At 39.1% G+C, this 18,659-nt stretch overlaps 1 protein-coding gene across 4 annotated transcripts in view; it reads right to left on the bottom strand.

Moving 5' to 3' along the window:
- The window catches only part of LOC123759298 (uncharacterized), a 193,599-nt gene that overhangs the window by 17,617 nt on the left and 157,323 nt on the right, over positions 1 to 18,659 (bottom strand). For 2 of the 4 annotated variants that reach the window (XM_069335027.1, XM_045744165.2), the window contains exon 2: positions 391 to 591. In XM_069335027.1, coding sequence (XP_069191128.1) covers positions 391 to 571 — 181 coding nt within the window. In that variant the 5' untranslated portion in view covers positions 572 to 591. Of the gene's footprint in view, positions 1 to 390; positions 592 to 17,021; positions 17,144 to 18,659 lie in introns of all 4 variants that reach the window. The other 2 variants (XM_045744168.2, XM_045744167.2) reach the window with 2 other exon arrangements.

Below are 18,659 nucleotides of genomic sequence, written 5' to 3'. Positions count from 1 at the left end.
GCATTACAAATAGCGATTCCATATTTTGTGCCCTGTGGCACAAAATAAAAAATTGGTGCAGTAATTTTATTTGCCTGCACCAATAACCATGAATCTAGGTAAGGTACAGAAGGTCACAATACTCATAGGAATGGATAAAACAGTGCAACTAAGAACATCTTACCATACAGTTACTTTGATTAATTTCAATATCGAAAACACCTTTTACTTCAAAATTTAGCCTTTAAGTTTCATGTCAATATGATAGTGCATTCTATAATTACTGAATAGAAATCTTAATTAATATCAAATACAAACAAACACTTTTAAATTAAAAGGTACAGTACTTCTAAATGGGATATATATGAACAGGTTTTCTCGAGCATGCATTAGCCCTAGACTCTGACCCACCTGAACACTTTGCCCTGTAGGAAGCAAGAATGTGGCGAGCTACATCAAGTGACACATTGCCAGCCTGGCCTATAACATCCCAGGCAAATTGTACTGTTGCAGCTTCAGTGGCCCATTCATCTGCAATGTTCCTCAATAGTTCACTGCAGCTCCCAGCATCTTCCATATCTTCTGTTCTCATAGCAAAATAATAACCACTATCTGAAACAAGAGTATTGCTGAGCGGGAGTGGGAATTCTTAGACCACCGAAGATCAAGACGCATAAAAATATAAAGTCAAATTATTAAATCTTGCATACTTTCTTCTTCCAAACTAAGTGGTTTGAAATGATCTTAATAATTTTGGTAATTTACTGTGACTGTTTGTGCAATATATAATAATTATAATTCACTGTGACTGGGGACAGGAAGCCAGTGTGTATTCATACCATACATGTTTGACTCTATGGTGACCCCCCCCCCCCCGGACAAATTATTGACCCTACCTAGGATGCAACTCCACAACAAGCTGACTAACTCCATGCTGTAGTACCTACTCACTGCTGGGTGAATAGAGGCATCAGGTGAACAAATGTGTCCAATCATTTTTGTCCAGCCCAGGATTCGAACCTGGAATTCTCGATTACGTGTCGAAAACACAAGAACATAAGAATAAAGGTAATTGCAGAAGGCCTATCGGCCCATACGCGGCAGCTCCGATTTATATCCACTCGATCTCATTCATATATATGTCTAACTTACACTTAAAACAATCAAGGGATCCTACTTCTATTATGTTACGTGATAATTGGTTCCACAAATCAACAACCCTGTTACAAAACCAGTATTTACCCAGGTCTTTCCTAAATCTAAACTTTTTCCAATTTATACCCATTGTTTTGTTTTCTGTCTTGTGTTGATACTTTTAATACACTACAGTATTAATATTCCCTTTGTTATGTCCGTTCATCCACTTGTACACATCTATTATTTCACCTCTAATTCTTTGCCTTTCTAGATAATGTAATTTAAGCTTTGTCAATCTTTCTTCATGTGACAGCGTTCCAATTTGTGGAATTAACTTTATCAACCTACACTGGATGCGTTCTAGTGAATTCATATCTATTCTATAGTACGGTGACCAAAACTGAACTGCATAATTTACATGGGACCTAACCAAAGCAAGATATAGCTGAACAACACAACCAGGTTTCTTATTACTAACACTTTGATAATTAAATCCCAGTGTCCTATTTGTTTTATTATGAACATCTATGCACTGATTTTTTGGTTTTAAATTCTTACTAATCATAACTCCTAGATTACTATTGCAATCCGACCTCACAATCTCAACACCATCTAGCTCGTATCTTGTAACTATCATCATTACTTAGCCTCAAAACCTTAGAGTTATCAGCATTAAACTGCATCTGCCAATCTTTTAACCATTTCAAAACCATATTTAGATCGTCTTGAAGTGATAGCGAGTCTTTTTCTGTGTTTATTTTCCTCCCGATTTTTGTATCATTGTCAAATTTGAAAATATTGCTGCTCAAACCTGAAATGAAATCATTTATATATATTATGATTAACAGAGGTCCCAGGACAGAGCCTTGAGGCACTCCACAACATTTTCCCACTCTGACTTATTTATACTAACTGTTTCCTTTGGTATAGCCATGCCCTAATCCAACTTAATATAGCACCCCCAAAACCATGAACCTCTGTCTTTTTAATCAGTCTTTCATGTGGCACTGTATCAAAACCTTTGCTAAAGTCAAGGTACACAACATCACAAACCTTACCACTATCAACTGCCTCAACTATGCTGGAATAAAATGATAGCAAATTTGTTAAACATGAACATGGCGATTTGTAAAATCATGTTGTGAATCATTTATTAATTTATATTTTTCAAGATGAAGACGAATGGTATTTGCAATTATCGATTCAAGTAACTTTCCCACAAAAGACATTAAGCTAATTGGCCGATAGTTTGACACAAGTATTCTATCTCCTTTCTTGAAAATTGGAACCACCTTAGGAACCTACCACGACTCTGGCACTGCCTGACTAATGATTTATTAAATATGGTAGACAATGGCTCACAAAGCTCCTCTTTGCGTTCTTTAAGCACCCTAGCAAACACTTCGTCTGGCCCTGGGGATTTGTTTGGCTTGAGTTTCACTATTTGTTTAATAACATCCTCCTTGGTAACTGCTGAACTAGTCAACCTGTCCTCGTCCCCACCCACATAGACTTGTTTGGCTGAAGGCATAATGTTAAGTTCTTTAGTAAATAGAGATAAAATATTTATTAAAAATACTACTCATCTCTTCGTCATTATCAGTTATCTGATCTGTCTCAGTTTTTAATGAACCTATCCTTTCCCTAATCTTTGTTTGATATAACTGAAAAAATCATTTAGGATTTGTCTTGGCATGCCCTCCTTACCTCTTTTTTTTTTTTTGCCCTCATTGTCTTTTTGCACTCTTTATGAAAGTGCACTTACTTTTAACATTTTCTAACCAGTTGAATGAATTCTACTTTTAACATTTTAACTTTTAACATTTTCAATTTTTCTTTTTCTTAACATCTTTCTTAACATCTCAACTTTTAACATTTCTAACCAGTTGGATGAATTCTTGTTCTAAATTGACTTCCCATTCTTAATCCTTTAGTACCAAGCTCTTTCTACCTGTAAGTTTCTTCAGATCCTTTGTTATCCATTTTGGGTCATTATTATTTGATTTATTCAATTTGAATGGTACTGTATACTAACGTTCCTATGCTTTACATAGAATATTTTTAAGGAAGTTATATTCTGAATCCACATTGAAATCCCTTTTTACATCACCGATTGCTGGGAGTCACGTCTTGCTCCAAGACCGGCCCACCCCCCATGCCCAGGACTTTCTAATCTATTTCACCCAAAAATTTCTTAGGCCAATAAAATCAGTTTTTTGAAAATCTGGCACTTTAACAGAATTTTTTCCTACGAATCTATTCCATTTCTCTAAATCTAAATCTGATTTCTTTGTAATCACTGTTCCCTAGCTTACTCTCTATTTCGATGTCACTAATTTCTGTTTCCCTGTTAATGAACACAAGTCTAAAATATTATTTTCATGCATTGGTAACTTAATGTATTCACCTAGTTGTGCAACACACACACATCCTTAGGAAGCAGCCCATAGCAGCTATCTAACTCCCAGGTACCTATTTACTGCTAGATAACAGGGGCATCAGGGTGAAAGAAACTCTGCCCATTAGTTTCCGCCTAGTCCGGGAATCATACCCGGGCCACAGGATTACGAGTCCCGAGCGTTATCCACTCAGCTACCAGCCCCCCTAAATGTGTTGTGTTGATGTGTTGCAATCAGGGAAGCAGGAAAGCAATCGTCAATTAATTCTAGAATTTTTTTTACTTCATTATTCCCTGTTCTATTAAGCCAGTTTATTAAACTAAAATTAAAGTCACCCATAACACAAATACTATTTGACCTCAATGCTCTAGATATTTCATCCCATAGACAGAATGGAAGCAAAGCATCTAAGTTTGGTGGCCTGTAAGTTTGGTGGTCTCCTGTTATAAGATTTTTAGCCTTTTTGTTTAATTCTAGCCAAATAGTTTGAGTGACTCAGTTTTGATTCCCTTTTTGAAACTAACAGTTTAAACCCAAACAAAACTCTACCTGCTTGATACCTGCTTGATGGGGTTCTGAGAGTTCTTCTACTCCCCAAGCCCGACCCGAGGCCAGGCTCGACTTGTGAGAGTTTGGTCCACCAGGCTGTTGCTTGGAGCGGCCCGCAGGGCCACATACCCACCACAGCCCGGCTGATCCGGAACTTCTCTTAGAAAACAGTCCAGTTTTCTCTTGAAGATGTCCACGGTTGTTCCGGCAATATTTCTTTTAGTCGCTGGGAGGACGTTGAACAACCGTGGACCTCTGATGTTTATACAGTACTCTCTGATTGTGCCTATGGCACCTCTGCTCTTCACTGGTTCAATCTTGCATTTTCTTCCATATTGTTCACTCCAGTACGTTGTTATTTTACTGTGTAGATTTGGGACATGGCACTCCAGTATTTTCCATGTGTATATTATTTGGTATCTCTCTCGTCTCCTTTCTAGAGAGTACATTTGGAGAGCTTTGAGACGATCCCAATAATTTAGGTGTTTTATCTCGTCTATGCGTGCCGTATATGTTCTCTGTATTCCCTCTATTTCAGCAATCTCTCCTGCTCTGAAGGGGGAAGTGAGTACTGAGCAGTACTCGAGACGGGACAACACAAGTGACTTGAAGAGTACAACCATTGTGATGGGATCCCTGGATTTGAAAGTTCTTGTAATCCATCCGATCATTTTTCTGGCTGACGCGATGTTTGCTTGGTTATGCTCCCTAAACGTTAGATCGTCGGACATCATTATTCCCAAATCCTTGACATGCTGTTTTTCTACTATGGGCAGATTCAATTGTGTTTTGTACCCTGTATTATGTTTCAGATCCTCATTTTTGCCATACCTGAGTACCTGAAATTTATCACTGTTAAACATCATGTTATTTTCTGCTGCCCAATCGAAAACTTTGTTGACATCTGCTTGTAGTTTTTCAATGTCTTCAGCAGAGGTAATTTTCATGCTGATTTTTGTGTCATCTGCAAAGGACGACACAAAGCTGTGACAGTGTATTTTTGTCTATATCAGATATGAGAATAAGGAACAGTAGTGGTGCAAGGGCTGTACCTTGAGGTACAGAGCTTTTAACATCGCTTGGACTCGATTTTATCTGATTGACTGTTACTCTGTGTGTTCTGTTCGACAGGAAATTGAGTATCCAGCGTCCTACTTTTCCAGTTATTCCCATTGACCTCATTTTGTGAGCTATCACCCCATGGTCACATTTGTCGAACGCCTTTGCAAAGTATGTGCATACAACATCTGCATTTTGCTTTTCTTCTAGGGCTTCTGTGATTTTGTCATAGTGGTTGAGTAACTGTGACAGACAGGATCTTCCCACTCTAAATCCATGTTGTCCTGGATTGTGCAATTCATTTTTTTCCATAAAACTAGAAATCTGATTCCTAATCACTCTTTCAAACACTTTTATTATGTGTGATGTTAGTGCACTGGCCTATAATTTTTTGCCAAGGCTTTACTCCCCCCCCCCTTGTGCAATGGAGCTATATCTTCAGATTTAAGTGTTGCTGGTATCTCCCCTGTATCCAGGCTCTTTCTCCATATTACGCTGAGTGCTCTTGCTACTGGTACTTTACATTTCTTTATGAATATTGAATTCCATGAGTCGGGCCCAGGAGCTGAGTGCATAGGCATATTGTCAATTTCTCTTTCAAAGTCTTCCGAGTTTGTGGTAATATCCATTATATTATCTGCAGCTTGAATGTGTCATTCATAAAGAAGCTGTCTGGGTCATCAACTTTCATGTTGTTTATTGGTGTGCTAAACATAGCCTCATACTGGCTTCTTAGAATTTCACTAATCTCTTTGTTGTCCTCTGTGTACGTACCTTCATTTGTAATTAACGGTCCAATACTGGTCGAGGTTTTGGATTTTGATTTTGCATATGTGAAAAAATATTTTGTATTTTTCCTTATCTCTTGTATAGCTCTCTGTTCCAGTTCCATTTTCTCAGACTCATATGATCGCTTCAACGTTTGTTCTATTTCTTCGATCTCCCTGCTTAGGTTTATTTTCCTTGCTTGTGATAGTTATGTCTGCCGAAACATTTCCGTTATTTTTTTCCTTCTCCTGTATAGTCGTCTGCATTCTCTTTTTAGAGTAGTCCTCTTTCTGCCCCTCCTCACAGGCACGTGCTTCAAGCAGACCTTGTAAGCTTCAGCTGTCAGTTGAGCTCTTCCCTGTAATTACCTAAGTGTAATTACCTAAGTGTAGTTACAGGATGAGAGCTACGCTCGTGGTGTCCCGTCTTCCCAGCACTCTTTGTCATATAACGCTTTGAAACTACTGACGGTCTTGGCCTCCACCACCTTCTCACTTAACTTGTTCCAACCGTCTACCACTCTATTTGCGAAGGTGAATTTTCTTATATTTCTTCGGCATCTGTGTTTAGCTAGTTTAAATCTATGGCCTCTTGTTCTTGAAGTTCCAGGTCTCAGGAAGTCTTCCCTGTCGATTTTATCAATTCCTGTTACTATTTTGTACGTAGTGATCATATCACCTCTTTTTCTTCTGTCTTCTAGTTTTGGCATATTTAATGCTTCTAACCTCTCCTCGTAGCTCTTGCCCTTCAGTTCTGGGAGCCACTTAGTAGCATGTCTTTGCACCTTTTCCAGTTTGTTGATGTGCTTCTTAAGATATGGGCACCACACAACAGCTGCATATTCTAGCTTTGGCCTAACAAAAGTCATGAACAATTTCTTTAGTATATCGCCATCCATGTATTTAAATGCAATTCTGAAGTTAGAAAGCATTGCATAGGCTCCTTGCACAATATTCTTAATGTGGTCCTCAGGTGATAGTTTTCTATCTAGAACCACTCCTAGATCTCTTTCTTTATCAGAATTCTTTAAAGATTTCTCACATAATATATAGGTTGTGTGGGGTCTATGTTCTCCTATTCCACATTCCATAACATGACATTTATTAACATTAAATTCCATTTGCCAAGTGGTGCTCCATATACTTATTTTGTCCAGGTCTTCTTGAAGGACATGACAATCATCTAAATTTCTTATCCTTCCTATTATCTTAGCATCATCAGCAAACATGTTCATATAATTCTGTATACCAACTGGTAGATCATTTATGTACACAATAAACATCACTGGTGCAAGAACTGAACCCTGTGGTACTCCACTTGTGACATTTCTCCATTCCGATACATTGCCTCTGATTACTGCCCTCATTTTTCTATCAGTCAGAAAATTTTTCATCCATGATAGAAGCTTACCTGTCACCCCTCCAATATTTTCCAGTTTCCAGAACAACCTCTTATGTGGAACTCTGTCGAAAGCCTTTTTTAGGTCCAGATAGATGCAGTCAACCCAGCCATCTCTTTCCTGTAATATCTCTGTGGCCCGATCATAGAAACTGAGTAAATTCGATACACAGGATCTTCCTGATCGAAAACCATACTGTCTGTCTGATATTATATCATTTCTCTCCAGGTGTTCTACCCATTTAGTTTTGATTAGCTTTTCCAATACTTTCACTATTACACTTGTCAATGATACAGGTCTATAATTGAGGGGGTCTTCCCTGCTGCCACTTTTGTAGATTGGAACTATGTTAGCCTGTTTCCACACGTCTGCTACGATTCCTGTACACAGGGATGCCTGAAAGATCAGGTGAAGTGGAATGCTGAGCTCAGATGCACATTCTCTCAGAACCCATGGTGAAACGCCATCTGGGCCAGCTGCTTTGTTCCTCCCGAGCTCCTTTAGCATATTTTCCACTTCATCTCTAGACACCTCTATCCGCTCTATGTTGTTCTCTGGAATTCTTATTGTGTCTGGTTCCCTAAAGATTTCATTTTGTACAAACACACTTTGGAACTTTTCGTTTAGTGTTTCACACATTTCCTTTTCATCTTCCGTGAATCTATTTCCCATTTTCAACCTCTGAATATTATCCTTTACCTGCAATTTGTTGTTTATGAATTTATAGAATAGACCTGGTTCTGTTTTACATTTGTCCGCAATCCCTTTTTCAAAATTTCTTTCTGCCTCTCTCCTCACTGCCGTGTAGTTGTTTCTCGCATCTTTGTATCGCTGGTATGTTTGGGGGTTCGGCCTCTTCCTGTATTGATTCCATTTTTGTGTCTTTCGGTCTCTAGCCCTCTCGCAATTTCTATTGAACCAATCCTGTTTCCTAGTTCTGCATCTCTGTTTTGGTATAAATTTTTTTGTGCCTTTATCATATATTTCACAAAACTTGACATACATCTCATTCACTTCCTTGCCTAGCATCAAGTCTGTCCAATTATACTCACTAAAAAAATTTCTAAGGTCACCATAATGTCCTCTCCTGAAGTCTGGTTTTTCAACTGCTTCAACCTCCTTATTTTCTTCCAGCTTATAACGCATTGCATACTTTATTCCCAAAAAGACATGGTCACTTTTACCCAAGGGAGGAAGGTACTGAATGTCAAATATCTCTTCCTCCTTCCTGGTAAATATCAAATCTAGCATGGAGGGAACGTCCCCTTCCCTCATCCTCGTAGCTTGTTTAACATGTTGATACAAGAATGTTTCCAGGATGAGGTCTACAAATTTACAGGTCCAAAAATCTTCTGTTTTAGCTTCATATGCTTCCCAGTCTATGGATTTCAAGTTGAAGTCACCGACTATCAACAGTCGTGATCTATCGTTATCCGCTCTCGCTATAATCTCTCTCATTATTGTTATAAGACCTTCACGTTTACTATCTAGCTCCTCCTTTGACCATGTGCTGCTTGGCGGTGGACTATATGCATTTATCATCATTAGTTTATCATCCTCATAGCAGATCTCTAGTGCTATTATGTCAACTTCTTGTGGATTGGCAGTCATTATTTCCTTCACCTTTAGGTGTTCTTTTACCAGCACAGCAACGCCACCGCCTTTCCTAATTTTTCTGTCCCGTCTCCAAATTGAGTAGCCTCTCGGGAATATGACCTCATTTAAAATTACATCTTCAAGTTTTGTCTCCGTGAGTGCAACAATGTCTGGTGTCTGCAGCTGTATTACATCACTTAACTCCAGTATCTTCGATCTCACTCCATCTATGTTGGTGTATGCAATCTTCAGGAACTTGTTCCCCCTCTCCTTATTCTTCACTCCCCCTCTCTCTATTGATTTTGTTGGTTTGCCTTTATGTACCACTTTACTGGTTTGCCTACCCCTATCACTTTGTAGAAAAAAGAATTTATTTCTTCTTCATTCCTGCTCTCATTTAAATGTTTTGCCTCGGCGAGGTTCAGTTTCAGCTTCTCTCTATCTTCTTTTGAAAGATCTCGTCTTAATGACCACCCTTTCCCATCCTCATCCCTTTGCAATTTTCTAGCATTCCTTAGTACTTCTTCCATCTGTTTGGCACCGTTTAGGGTGATCCTCAAAGGTCGATCTTTCCCTTTTACGTACCTGCCTATTCTCCTGTAGTCGCACACATTCTCTCTGTTTGTAAGACCTTCCACGAGGCCAACAATTTTATCTACTACTTTAGCTTCTTCTACAGCTCTTTCTGACCTAGATGTTATCGCCTTTTCTTTGCAGCCAAAAATGATCAGGGACTTACTCCGATCAACTGTGTTTTGCACCAACTTCGGGTTAGATGCCAATTCTTTCCTCACTTCTAGCCTAATGTTTGTTTTATCTTGGTTGCTGCAGTGTTTGACTTCCTTTACTGCTTCTTCTATTTTTTCCTTCTCCTTGGCCACTTGTGCATAAGTGAGTTGCATATCTTTCTTGCACTGTTCTATTCCCTGTGTAACTTCCTCCATCTGTACTGACAAAAGCTGTTTCTCCTGTTGAATTTCCTTGCCTAACCTATTGTAGTCATTTATGTTTAAATTTACTTTAACTTCTTTAACTGTGTGGGAGTTTTGTCGCTTAAGATCGTCTCCCATTGAATGGTTGCAAGGTCTACATTTATTCTTTCCCAGTCAATCCTCTTATTGTTGAAATTGAATCGATTGAATATTCCTTCTCGCTTGTTGGGTCTCTTAGACCTACTACCGTTATTTATGCTAGTTCGCACTTCAATGAAATAAAAAACTTCACTTCAATAAAAAACATGACCTTGAGAAGAAGTATAGGTTAGGAATTGTCTCCAAAGAATTCTCAAAGAATTACTCATTATTGCTATCTAAGATAATTAGACGAGCCAAAACTAAATACTACGAAGATAAATTTACCCAAATAAAGAGCAACATTAAACAAACTTGGAGAACAATTTCACAAATATTGGGATCAAAGAAGTCTTTAAATAACAAACCGACTCTCCTGTCTAATAACGATGGTCAGCTTTCAGCCTCTGATTCTGCTATTGAGTTCAATAGGTTCTTCTCTTCCATTGGTTCATCCCTTGCTAATGATATTCCATCTTCCAGTACTGACATTAAGGACTATCTTACAGGTAACTATCCACAGTCTCTGTACCTAAAGCCTATTAATTCCACTGACGTCAATGAGATAATCCTTTCCCTTAAAACCAAGTCTGGTGCCCTTGAGGAGATACCGACTTTAATCTACAAAAAAGCCTCCAGATCTTTAGCCCCTGCTATTGCTTTGTTCTTCAACAAGTCACTTGAACTCCAAACCTTTCCAGATATTCTAAAAAAAGCGAGAGTAACGCCTGTCCACAAATGTGGTGATCTCACAGATGTTAACAACTACAGACCTACTGTATATCAATCCTGCCAAACTTGTCAAAAATTTTTGAAAAACTAATCTATAAGCAGCTTTACTCATATCTAGCCAAACTCAATATACTTAGCCCTTGCCAATATGGCTTCAGGCCCAAAAAAAGCACTAACAATGCACTTATTAGTATGCTTAACTCGATTCATACAGCTCTTGATAAAAATGAGTTCCCTGTTGGGTTATTTGTGGACCTGCGTAAAGCTTTCGATACTGTCAACCACCAAAACCTTCTTCTTAAATTACATCATTATGGTGTCAGAGGACACTCCCTACAATACCTCAAATCCTACCTTACTGACAGGCTCCAATGCGTTTCTGTGAATAATACAATTTCTCCCACCCTACCCATCAACATTGGTGTTCCCCAGGGCAGCATACTTGGCCCTCTCCTCTTTCTCATCTACATTAATGACCTTCCAAATGCCTCCCAACACCTCAAACCAATTCTATTTGCTGACGACACAACCTTCATTTACTCCAGTCCTGATCCCCTTGCTCTAAATGCCACAGTAAATACTGAGCTAAATAAAGTCCATCTGTGGCTAACTGCCAACAAACTCACCCTTAACATTGACAAAACTTTCTATATTCTGTTTGGCAATAAATCCTCTAATCAAATAAATCTCAAAATAAACAATACCCAAATTTGTAACAAATTAGATGGCAAATTCCTTGGCATTCTCATTGACCACAAGCTGAATTTCCAGGGACACATTCTAAACATATCAAAAAAAGTTTCAAAAACTGTGGGCATTCTTTCTAAGATCAGATATTATGTACTATGCCCTGCCCTGGTGACTCTCTATTACTCCCTTATCTATCCATATCTCAACTATGGTATTTGTGCTTGGGGCTCTACTACCCAAAATCACTTACGTCCTCTAATTACTCAACACAAAGCTGCTATTAGGACAATATCCAATTCTGGCCCCAGACATCACTCGGTACCCCTACTCAAATCTCTGAATATGTTAGACATTAAGTCACTGCACATTCTCTCATGTGTATTATACATATATAAAACGCTAAACTATAATGCCAATCCTGATCTCAAAAGCTTCATAGAAGGTTGTAACAGAACCCATGAGCACCACACCAGAAATAAATACAGTTTTGATATTCCTAGAGTACGACTTAATCAAACCAGAAATGCTCTACAAATCAAGGGGCCCAGAATGTGGAATGACCTTCCCAACCATGTTAAAGACTGTACCTCTCTCTACCAGTTTAAGTTAAAAACAAAGCTATACCTAATAAATTCCCTGTAACCTACCTTACCCCTCTGTTGTCAACCCATGTATGTTTTTTTTTTTTTTTTTCAAATCAATGCTGTTTGAATGTAATTTCCTGTAATTATTTGTAATTGTATTTGTGCTGCTTTTTCAACAATGTTCCCCCCTCTTTTACCTCTATTTTTATTTGTTCTCAACACATTTTATTCTTTTTACCCATTAGTTTTAAGCTTTAGTCATTAATGTTTTTCCTGCCCGAAACGCTTTGTGTAATAGTGGCTTTAGGCATTGTATGTACTAGCTCTATCTATAAAGCCAACAAACTTTGTAAAATCTCTTTATGTATGTACCTTACCTAAATAAAAATTATTATTATTATTATTATATTATAATGAGCTTATGGTCTGAGTATGAAGTACAGTATCTGAGATTGTTATGTCTCTGATTAGTTCATCATTGTTTGTGAATAACAAGTCTAGTGTGTTTTCGTTCCTAGTTGGTTCTGTAATCTGTTGATTGAGCGAGAATTTGTCACAGAATCTCAAAAGTTCTCTGACCTGTGGTTGGTTATTTCCCGGGTCATTCCCTGCTATGATATTTGTGTTTGCCATTCTCTATCTTAGACTCGGTAAATTGATATCTCCAAAGAAGATAATATCTGGAGCTGGGTTTGCTAGGTTATCAAGTATGTTCTCTATTTTGTGCATCTGCTCTGTGAATTCCTCAACCGTTGTATCTGGCCGTTTATATATTAGAATAATAATTAGGTTTAGTTTCTCTACCTTAATTCCAAGTACCTCTACCACCTCATTAGTTGAGTTTAGTAGTTCTGTGCATACCAGGTCCTCTTTAATATACAGACTTACTCCTCCATTTGACCTAGTTTTTCTATCACATCTATATAAATTATAATTTGGAATCCAGATTTCACCATCCATGTAATCTTTTGTATGAGTTTCTTATGAGAGAACCACCACAGGTTCCAACGAGTTCACAACAACAACCACCCCAGCCCTAGATAAATACACCCCATCCCGAGCATACATGGTATTCCTTCCATAGAAGTGTTCTCAGTTACCAATGAATGATATTGCATTTGGTTTACAATATTTGTCCAGTTGGCAATTGACACCAAGTGCCCTCCACAACCATTTATTTCCAACTCCCTTTTTTGGAAGAATGCCACATATGAGTGGGATTCCTCCCTTGCTCCTAACTAATTCTATGGCTGTCTTAAAACCTCTGTATCAGTGCCTCACTCCTAACTCGTCCTACATCATTTCCACCGACACTGATACAAATAATAGGTTTGTTGCCATTTCTAGCCATATCATTCATGTTATTTACTATATCACCAATTTCTGCTCCCGGATAGCAAAGGCCTTAATCTGTTTCCTCCTATCTCTGACACAAAATGCTCTATCCAAATACCTCACCTGGGAATTTCTTAAATAAATCAAAATTAAATATGCTTTGCAATATAATCTGGAAAAGAACGGGTACATCGAAACAGCTGATAAACTCGATTTCAAGAAAGGACACTATGGGGAACTTAGAAAATCTTTAATGAGTTAAATTGGACAGACTTGTTGCTATGCAAGGAAGTAAATGAGATGTATGCCAAATTTTGTGAAATATATGATGAAGGCACACAAACATTCATACCAAAACGGAGATGCAGGACCAGAAAACAGGATTGGTTCAAAAGAAATTGTAAGAGGGCTAGAGAGGAAAAGGCAAGAAAATAGGGTCAATATAGGGGGCGGCCTAACCTGCAAACATACCAGCACTACATGCAAGCAAGAAACAATTACACAGCAGTGAGGAGAGAGGCAGAAAAGAACTTAGAGAAAGGTATGGCAGAGAAATGTAAAACAGATCCAGGCCTTTCTATAACTTCATTAAAAGCAAGCTACATGCGAGGGATAAAATCCAGAGATTGGGAACAGGGAACAGGACTACTGAGAATTAAAGAGATGTGTGTGAAATGCTAAATGAACAGTTCCAAAGTGTGTTTGTACAAAATGAGGATCTCAGAAAGCCAGACCCAATACCACTTCCGGAGCATGCCATAGAATACAGAGAGATATCTAAAGACGAAGCGGAAATATTATTCAAGGGACTAGGAAGAAATAAAGCAGTCGGACCTGATAGAGTTTCACCTTGGGTGCTGCGAGAATGTGCAACCGAGCTGAGCATTCCACTCCAACTAATATTCCAGACATCCTTTTGCACAGGAATCTTAGCAGATAAATGGAAAAAGGCAAATATAGTATCAATCTATAAAAATTGTAGTCGAGAGGAACCTCCAAATTATAGACCACCTATCACTAACAAGTGTGGTAGTCAAAACACTAGAAACAATAGTTAAAAATCAAATGCATTGAACACCTAGAGAGTAATGACATAGTAACGAACAAACAATGTTTTTCGAACAGGAAGATCCTGTGTAACAAATCTACTTCGTTTTTATGATAGAGCCACAGTGATACTACAGGAAAGAGGTGGTTGGGTTGACTGTATCTATCTGGACCTAAAAAAGGCTTTTGACAGAGTCCCACACAAGAGGCTGTTCTGGAAACTGAAACATGCTAGACAGGTGACTGGGAGACTTCCGACATGGATTAAATTTTTTTAACTGCCAGACAGATGAGGGCAGTAATCAGAGACAATGTATCTGACTGGAGGAACATTACTAGCAGAGTACCACAGGGTCCAGGTCTTGCACCAGTAAAGTTCATCGTCTACATACACCATCTACCAGGAATACAGAATTATATGAACATATTTGCAGATGATGCTAAGATACTGGGGAAGATAGGAGAGGCAGACTATTGTAATGCCCTTCAAATTGATCTAGATAAAATAAGTGCTTGGAGCATCAAGTGGCAAATGGAATTTAATGTGAATAAATGCCATGTTATGTCATGTGGAATCGGATAAAATAAACCACACACTATTTACAAATTATGTGGAAAGGAATTACAGACCTCTAATAAAGAATGAGACTAGGGAGTGGTTTGGATGGTAAGCTGTCACCAGAGGAACTAGGCTTACAGGTTCCGGAAGATGAGAGGAAATGTCAGCACTGTGGAGAAATGCCCGACAGACCACTGGAACATTATCTAACACAGTGCACAGTTACAAACCCATTAAGATTTCAACTTAGATTCAACAGAGCAGAAGAAGGTGTTAAACACATGTGGCAAAATTTTACTGAAGCGACCATACGAGTAATAAATACTCATACTCCGCCCAAGTAAAACAGAAACAAGCAACACTTAGTGGGCCAGCCAGAGGCTTAAGGCCATGCAGGAATATCCCTGAAAAAAAAAAAAAAAAAGAGGAACACAAAGAACACTGAGAGGAGCATATGCGTCGCTTTTCAACTTCAAACTTGCTTTTAATTATACTGATGGTGAAATATTAAATAAAGTGTTAATGACTTTTGTGAGACCAAAACTGGAATACGCAGCAGATGTATGGTGCCCAAATCTCAAGAAGCACACAAGGAAACTGGAACAGGTGCAGCAGCATGCTACAAAATGGCTTCCGAAACTGAAAAACAATACAGTGGTACCTCGGAATGCGATTGTCCCTGTATGCGAGGTTTTCGGAAGGCGAGCAGTATTTACTCCAAAAATTTGTCTCAGAAGGCGAGGGTTACTTTGGGACGCGAGTTTGTTGATACGCGTACAGGCCGACCTAGCGCGTGGTGGTTCGGCGATCGTCGCCCCTCCGCCCCTCAGTTTACCATTGTCTCGCGCTCAGTGACTACCCCCACATCAATTCTTCTCGCGGATTTTCAGTGTTTTGTTGGATTTTTGGTGATTTGTCTATACAATTTGTTATTATATATCTCACCATGGGTCCCAAGAAAGCCAGTGGTAAGGATAAAGGCCAGAAAGCTCATGTGAGGATGACAATAGAGGAGAAACAAGAGATCATTTGGAAGCATGAGAACGGTACACGTGTTGTTGAACTTTGTAGGCAGTACAACAAAGCCACATCAACAATATGCACTATACTTAAGAAGAAAAATAAGATTATGGGTGCTAAAGTGGCAAAAGGAGTAAGAACATTAACGGCACAAAGACCACAAATACTTGAAGAAGTGGAAAAGTTGTTATTAATTTGGATACACGACAAGGAGTTGAGGGGTGATAGTGTTTCGGAGGCCATTATTTGTGAGAAAGCCAGGGTGTTGCACGAAGACCTTCTAAAGAATACCCCTGCAACGAGTGATGCAGATAAGAAAGAGTTTAAGGCAAGCAGGGGCTGGTTTGAAAAATTTAGAAAGAGAAGTGGTATCCATAGTGTTACAAGGCATGGGGTTATGTGATGTGATTACGGAAGGGGACTCCCCTTCCAAACAGTAACTCCTCTCCTCCTCCCCCCTCCTCACCATCTTCCATACGCCTACAGCACTCGACAGCAAGGTAAGTAGTAATTGGAACACAGTTTTGTAGGTTTATTTAGATGAATTAGGTAAATTAGGTATAAAAATTTAGTTTGATGTGGGGTTTTTGGGGTAGTCAGGAACGGATTAATTCATTTCCCTTTATTTCTTATGGGGAAATTAACTTCGGAATGCGAGTTTTCGGAAGGCGAGGCGTCTCCAGGAACGGATTAAACTCTTATTCTGAGGTATGCCTGTAGTTACAAAGAGAGACTAGAGGCATTAAACATGCCAAAACTAAAAGATAGAAGAAAAAGAGGTGATATGATCACCACCTACAAAATACAGTATTAACATGAATCGACCAAATTTACAAAGACGAATTCCTGAAACCAGCAACTTCACGAACAAGAGGACACAGATTCAAGCAAAATGGGCAGTTTCTTTCTCCCTGATGCACCTGTTTGCCCAGCAGTAAGTACCTGGGAGTTAGAAGCTGCTACGGGCTGCTTCCTGGGGGTGTGTGCACGCACACTGTATTAGAGAAATACCAGTACTGTGTATGTATAGTGACACCTTGACTTATGATTTTTTTGAGTCAAGATGTAAATTTGGTAGGAAAATGCGACTCAACTTACGATCGTGTCGTCGACTTATGATCTTCAGTGATACACGTTCGAGTCGACCAAGTGCATGTTTCCTGGTGGTACGGGCCGACCTGCCTCAGTATACCAGAGCCGCTCGCTTAGTGACGATCACGCTTGTAAGAAATTCCATTATTTTGGTGATTTTTTGTTTTTTGAACATAAAGGAAATTATTATATATCACATCATGAGTCCCAAGAAAGTCAGTGGTAAGGTTCAACATATGAAAACACATGTCCATAGAGGCAGTACATAATGTCCCTTCCTCAAAAATTAAGAAAATGTGTGCAGCGTGGGAAGAACTGCAAACTTTTGCTGAAACGACTCGCTCAAATCAAGCTGCAGTGGGCCGTTGCCTTAACCTTTTCATTGACACTGTGATGCATCACTGCAGACAAATGTTAAAATGAAGGGAAAAACAAATCTCCATGGACAAATTTTTAATGAGACAAACAAACAGTGAACTACAAACAGGCCCTAGTGGTATGCAACCAAAACATAAGCGAGAGTGTACCCCCAGAGAAGTCATCACTGCCTGATGTTATAATGTAAGGGGACTCCCCTTCCAAACAGTAACATCACTCCTCCTCCCCCGTCTTCATCATCTTCCATACGCCAACAAGAGTTCTCAATAAAGGTAAGATAAACATATGAACTGTATTGTAGTTAGTTACACAAGGGCGCCTGACAGCTGGGTGGACAGCGCTTCGGATTCGTAGTCCTGAGGTTCTGGGTTCGATCCCCGGTGGAGGCAGAGACAAATGGGTAAAATGTTTCTTTCTCCCCGATGCCCCTGTTACCTAGCAGTAAATAGGTACCTGGGAGTTAGACAGCTGCTACGGGCTGCTTCCCGGGGGGTGTGTAACAAAAAGGAGGCCTTGGTCGAGGACCGGGCCACTGGGACGTCAAGCCCCGAGATCATCTCAAGATAACCTTCAGATAGAGAAAAAAATTGTACAGTATTCAGTATAAAATGTATTTTAAAGTTAATATTTTTGGGGTGTGGAATGGATTAATTCAATTCCCATTATTTCTTGTGGGAAAATTTGTTTCGACTTACGATGTTTTGACTTGGACCCATCTCTGGGATTAAAATTTTAAGTCGAGGCACCACTATAGTAGACATAAGAGGAAAAATAGATTGGTTAGAAAGGTGGGATCCAAGAGCTAATAGCTTGAATCTGCAGGCACATACAGGAACTTCAAGAACAAGAAGTCATAGATTTAAATTAACTAAACAAAGATGCCAAGGAAATATAAGAAAATTCACTTTCGCAAACAGAGTGGTAAACGGTTGGAACAAGTTAAGTGAGAAGGTGGTGGAGGCCAAAACTGTCAGTAGTTTCAAAGCGTTATATGACAAAAAGTGCTGGGAAGACGGGACACCACAAGCGTAGCTCTCATCCTGTAACTACACTTAGGTAATTACACAAAGTCATAAAGGAATTGACAGATGAACTATGCCTATCACTGAAATTCCTTTTCAGATAATCTCTGGACTAAGGGATAGTGCCCCTAGATTGAATATATGCAAATGTCACCCCTATTTAAAAAAAACAAAATGCAGAAAGAGTTTGGCAGAAAACTACCATTCAATCGGCTTGATATCACAGATCTGCAAGCTCATGGAG

The sequence above is a fragment of the Procambarus clarkii genome, chromosome 32 (genome assembly GCF_040958095.1).
Source record: "Procambarus clarkii isolate CNS0578487 chromosome 32, FALCON_Pclarkii_2.0, whole genome shotgun sequence".
Taxonomy (NCBI): Eukaryota; Metazoa; Arthropoda; class Malacostraca; order Decapoda; family Cambaridae; genus Procambarus; species Procambarus clarkii.
The sequence above is the reverse complement of the archived record's forward strand: the minus strand, read 5'-3'. Positions and strand labels throughout refer to the sequence as shown.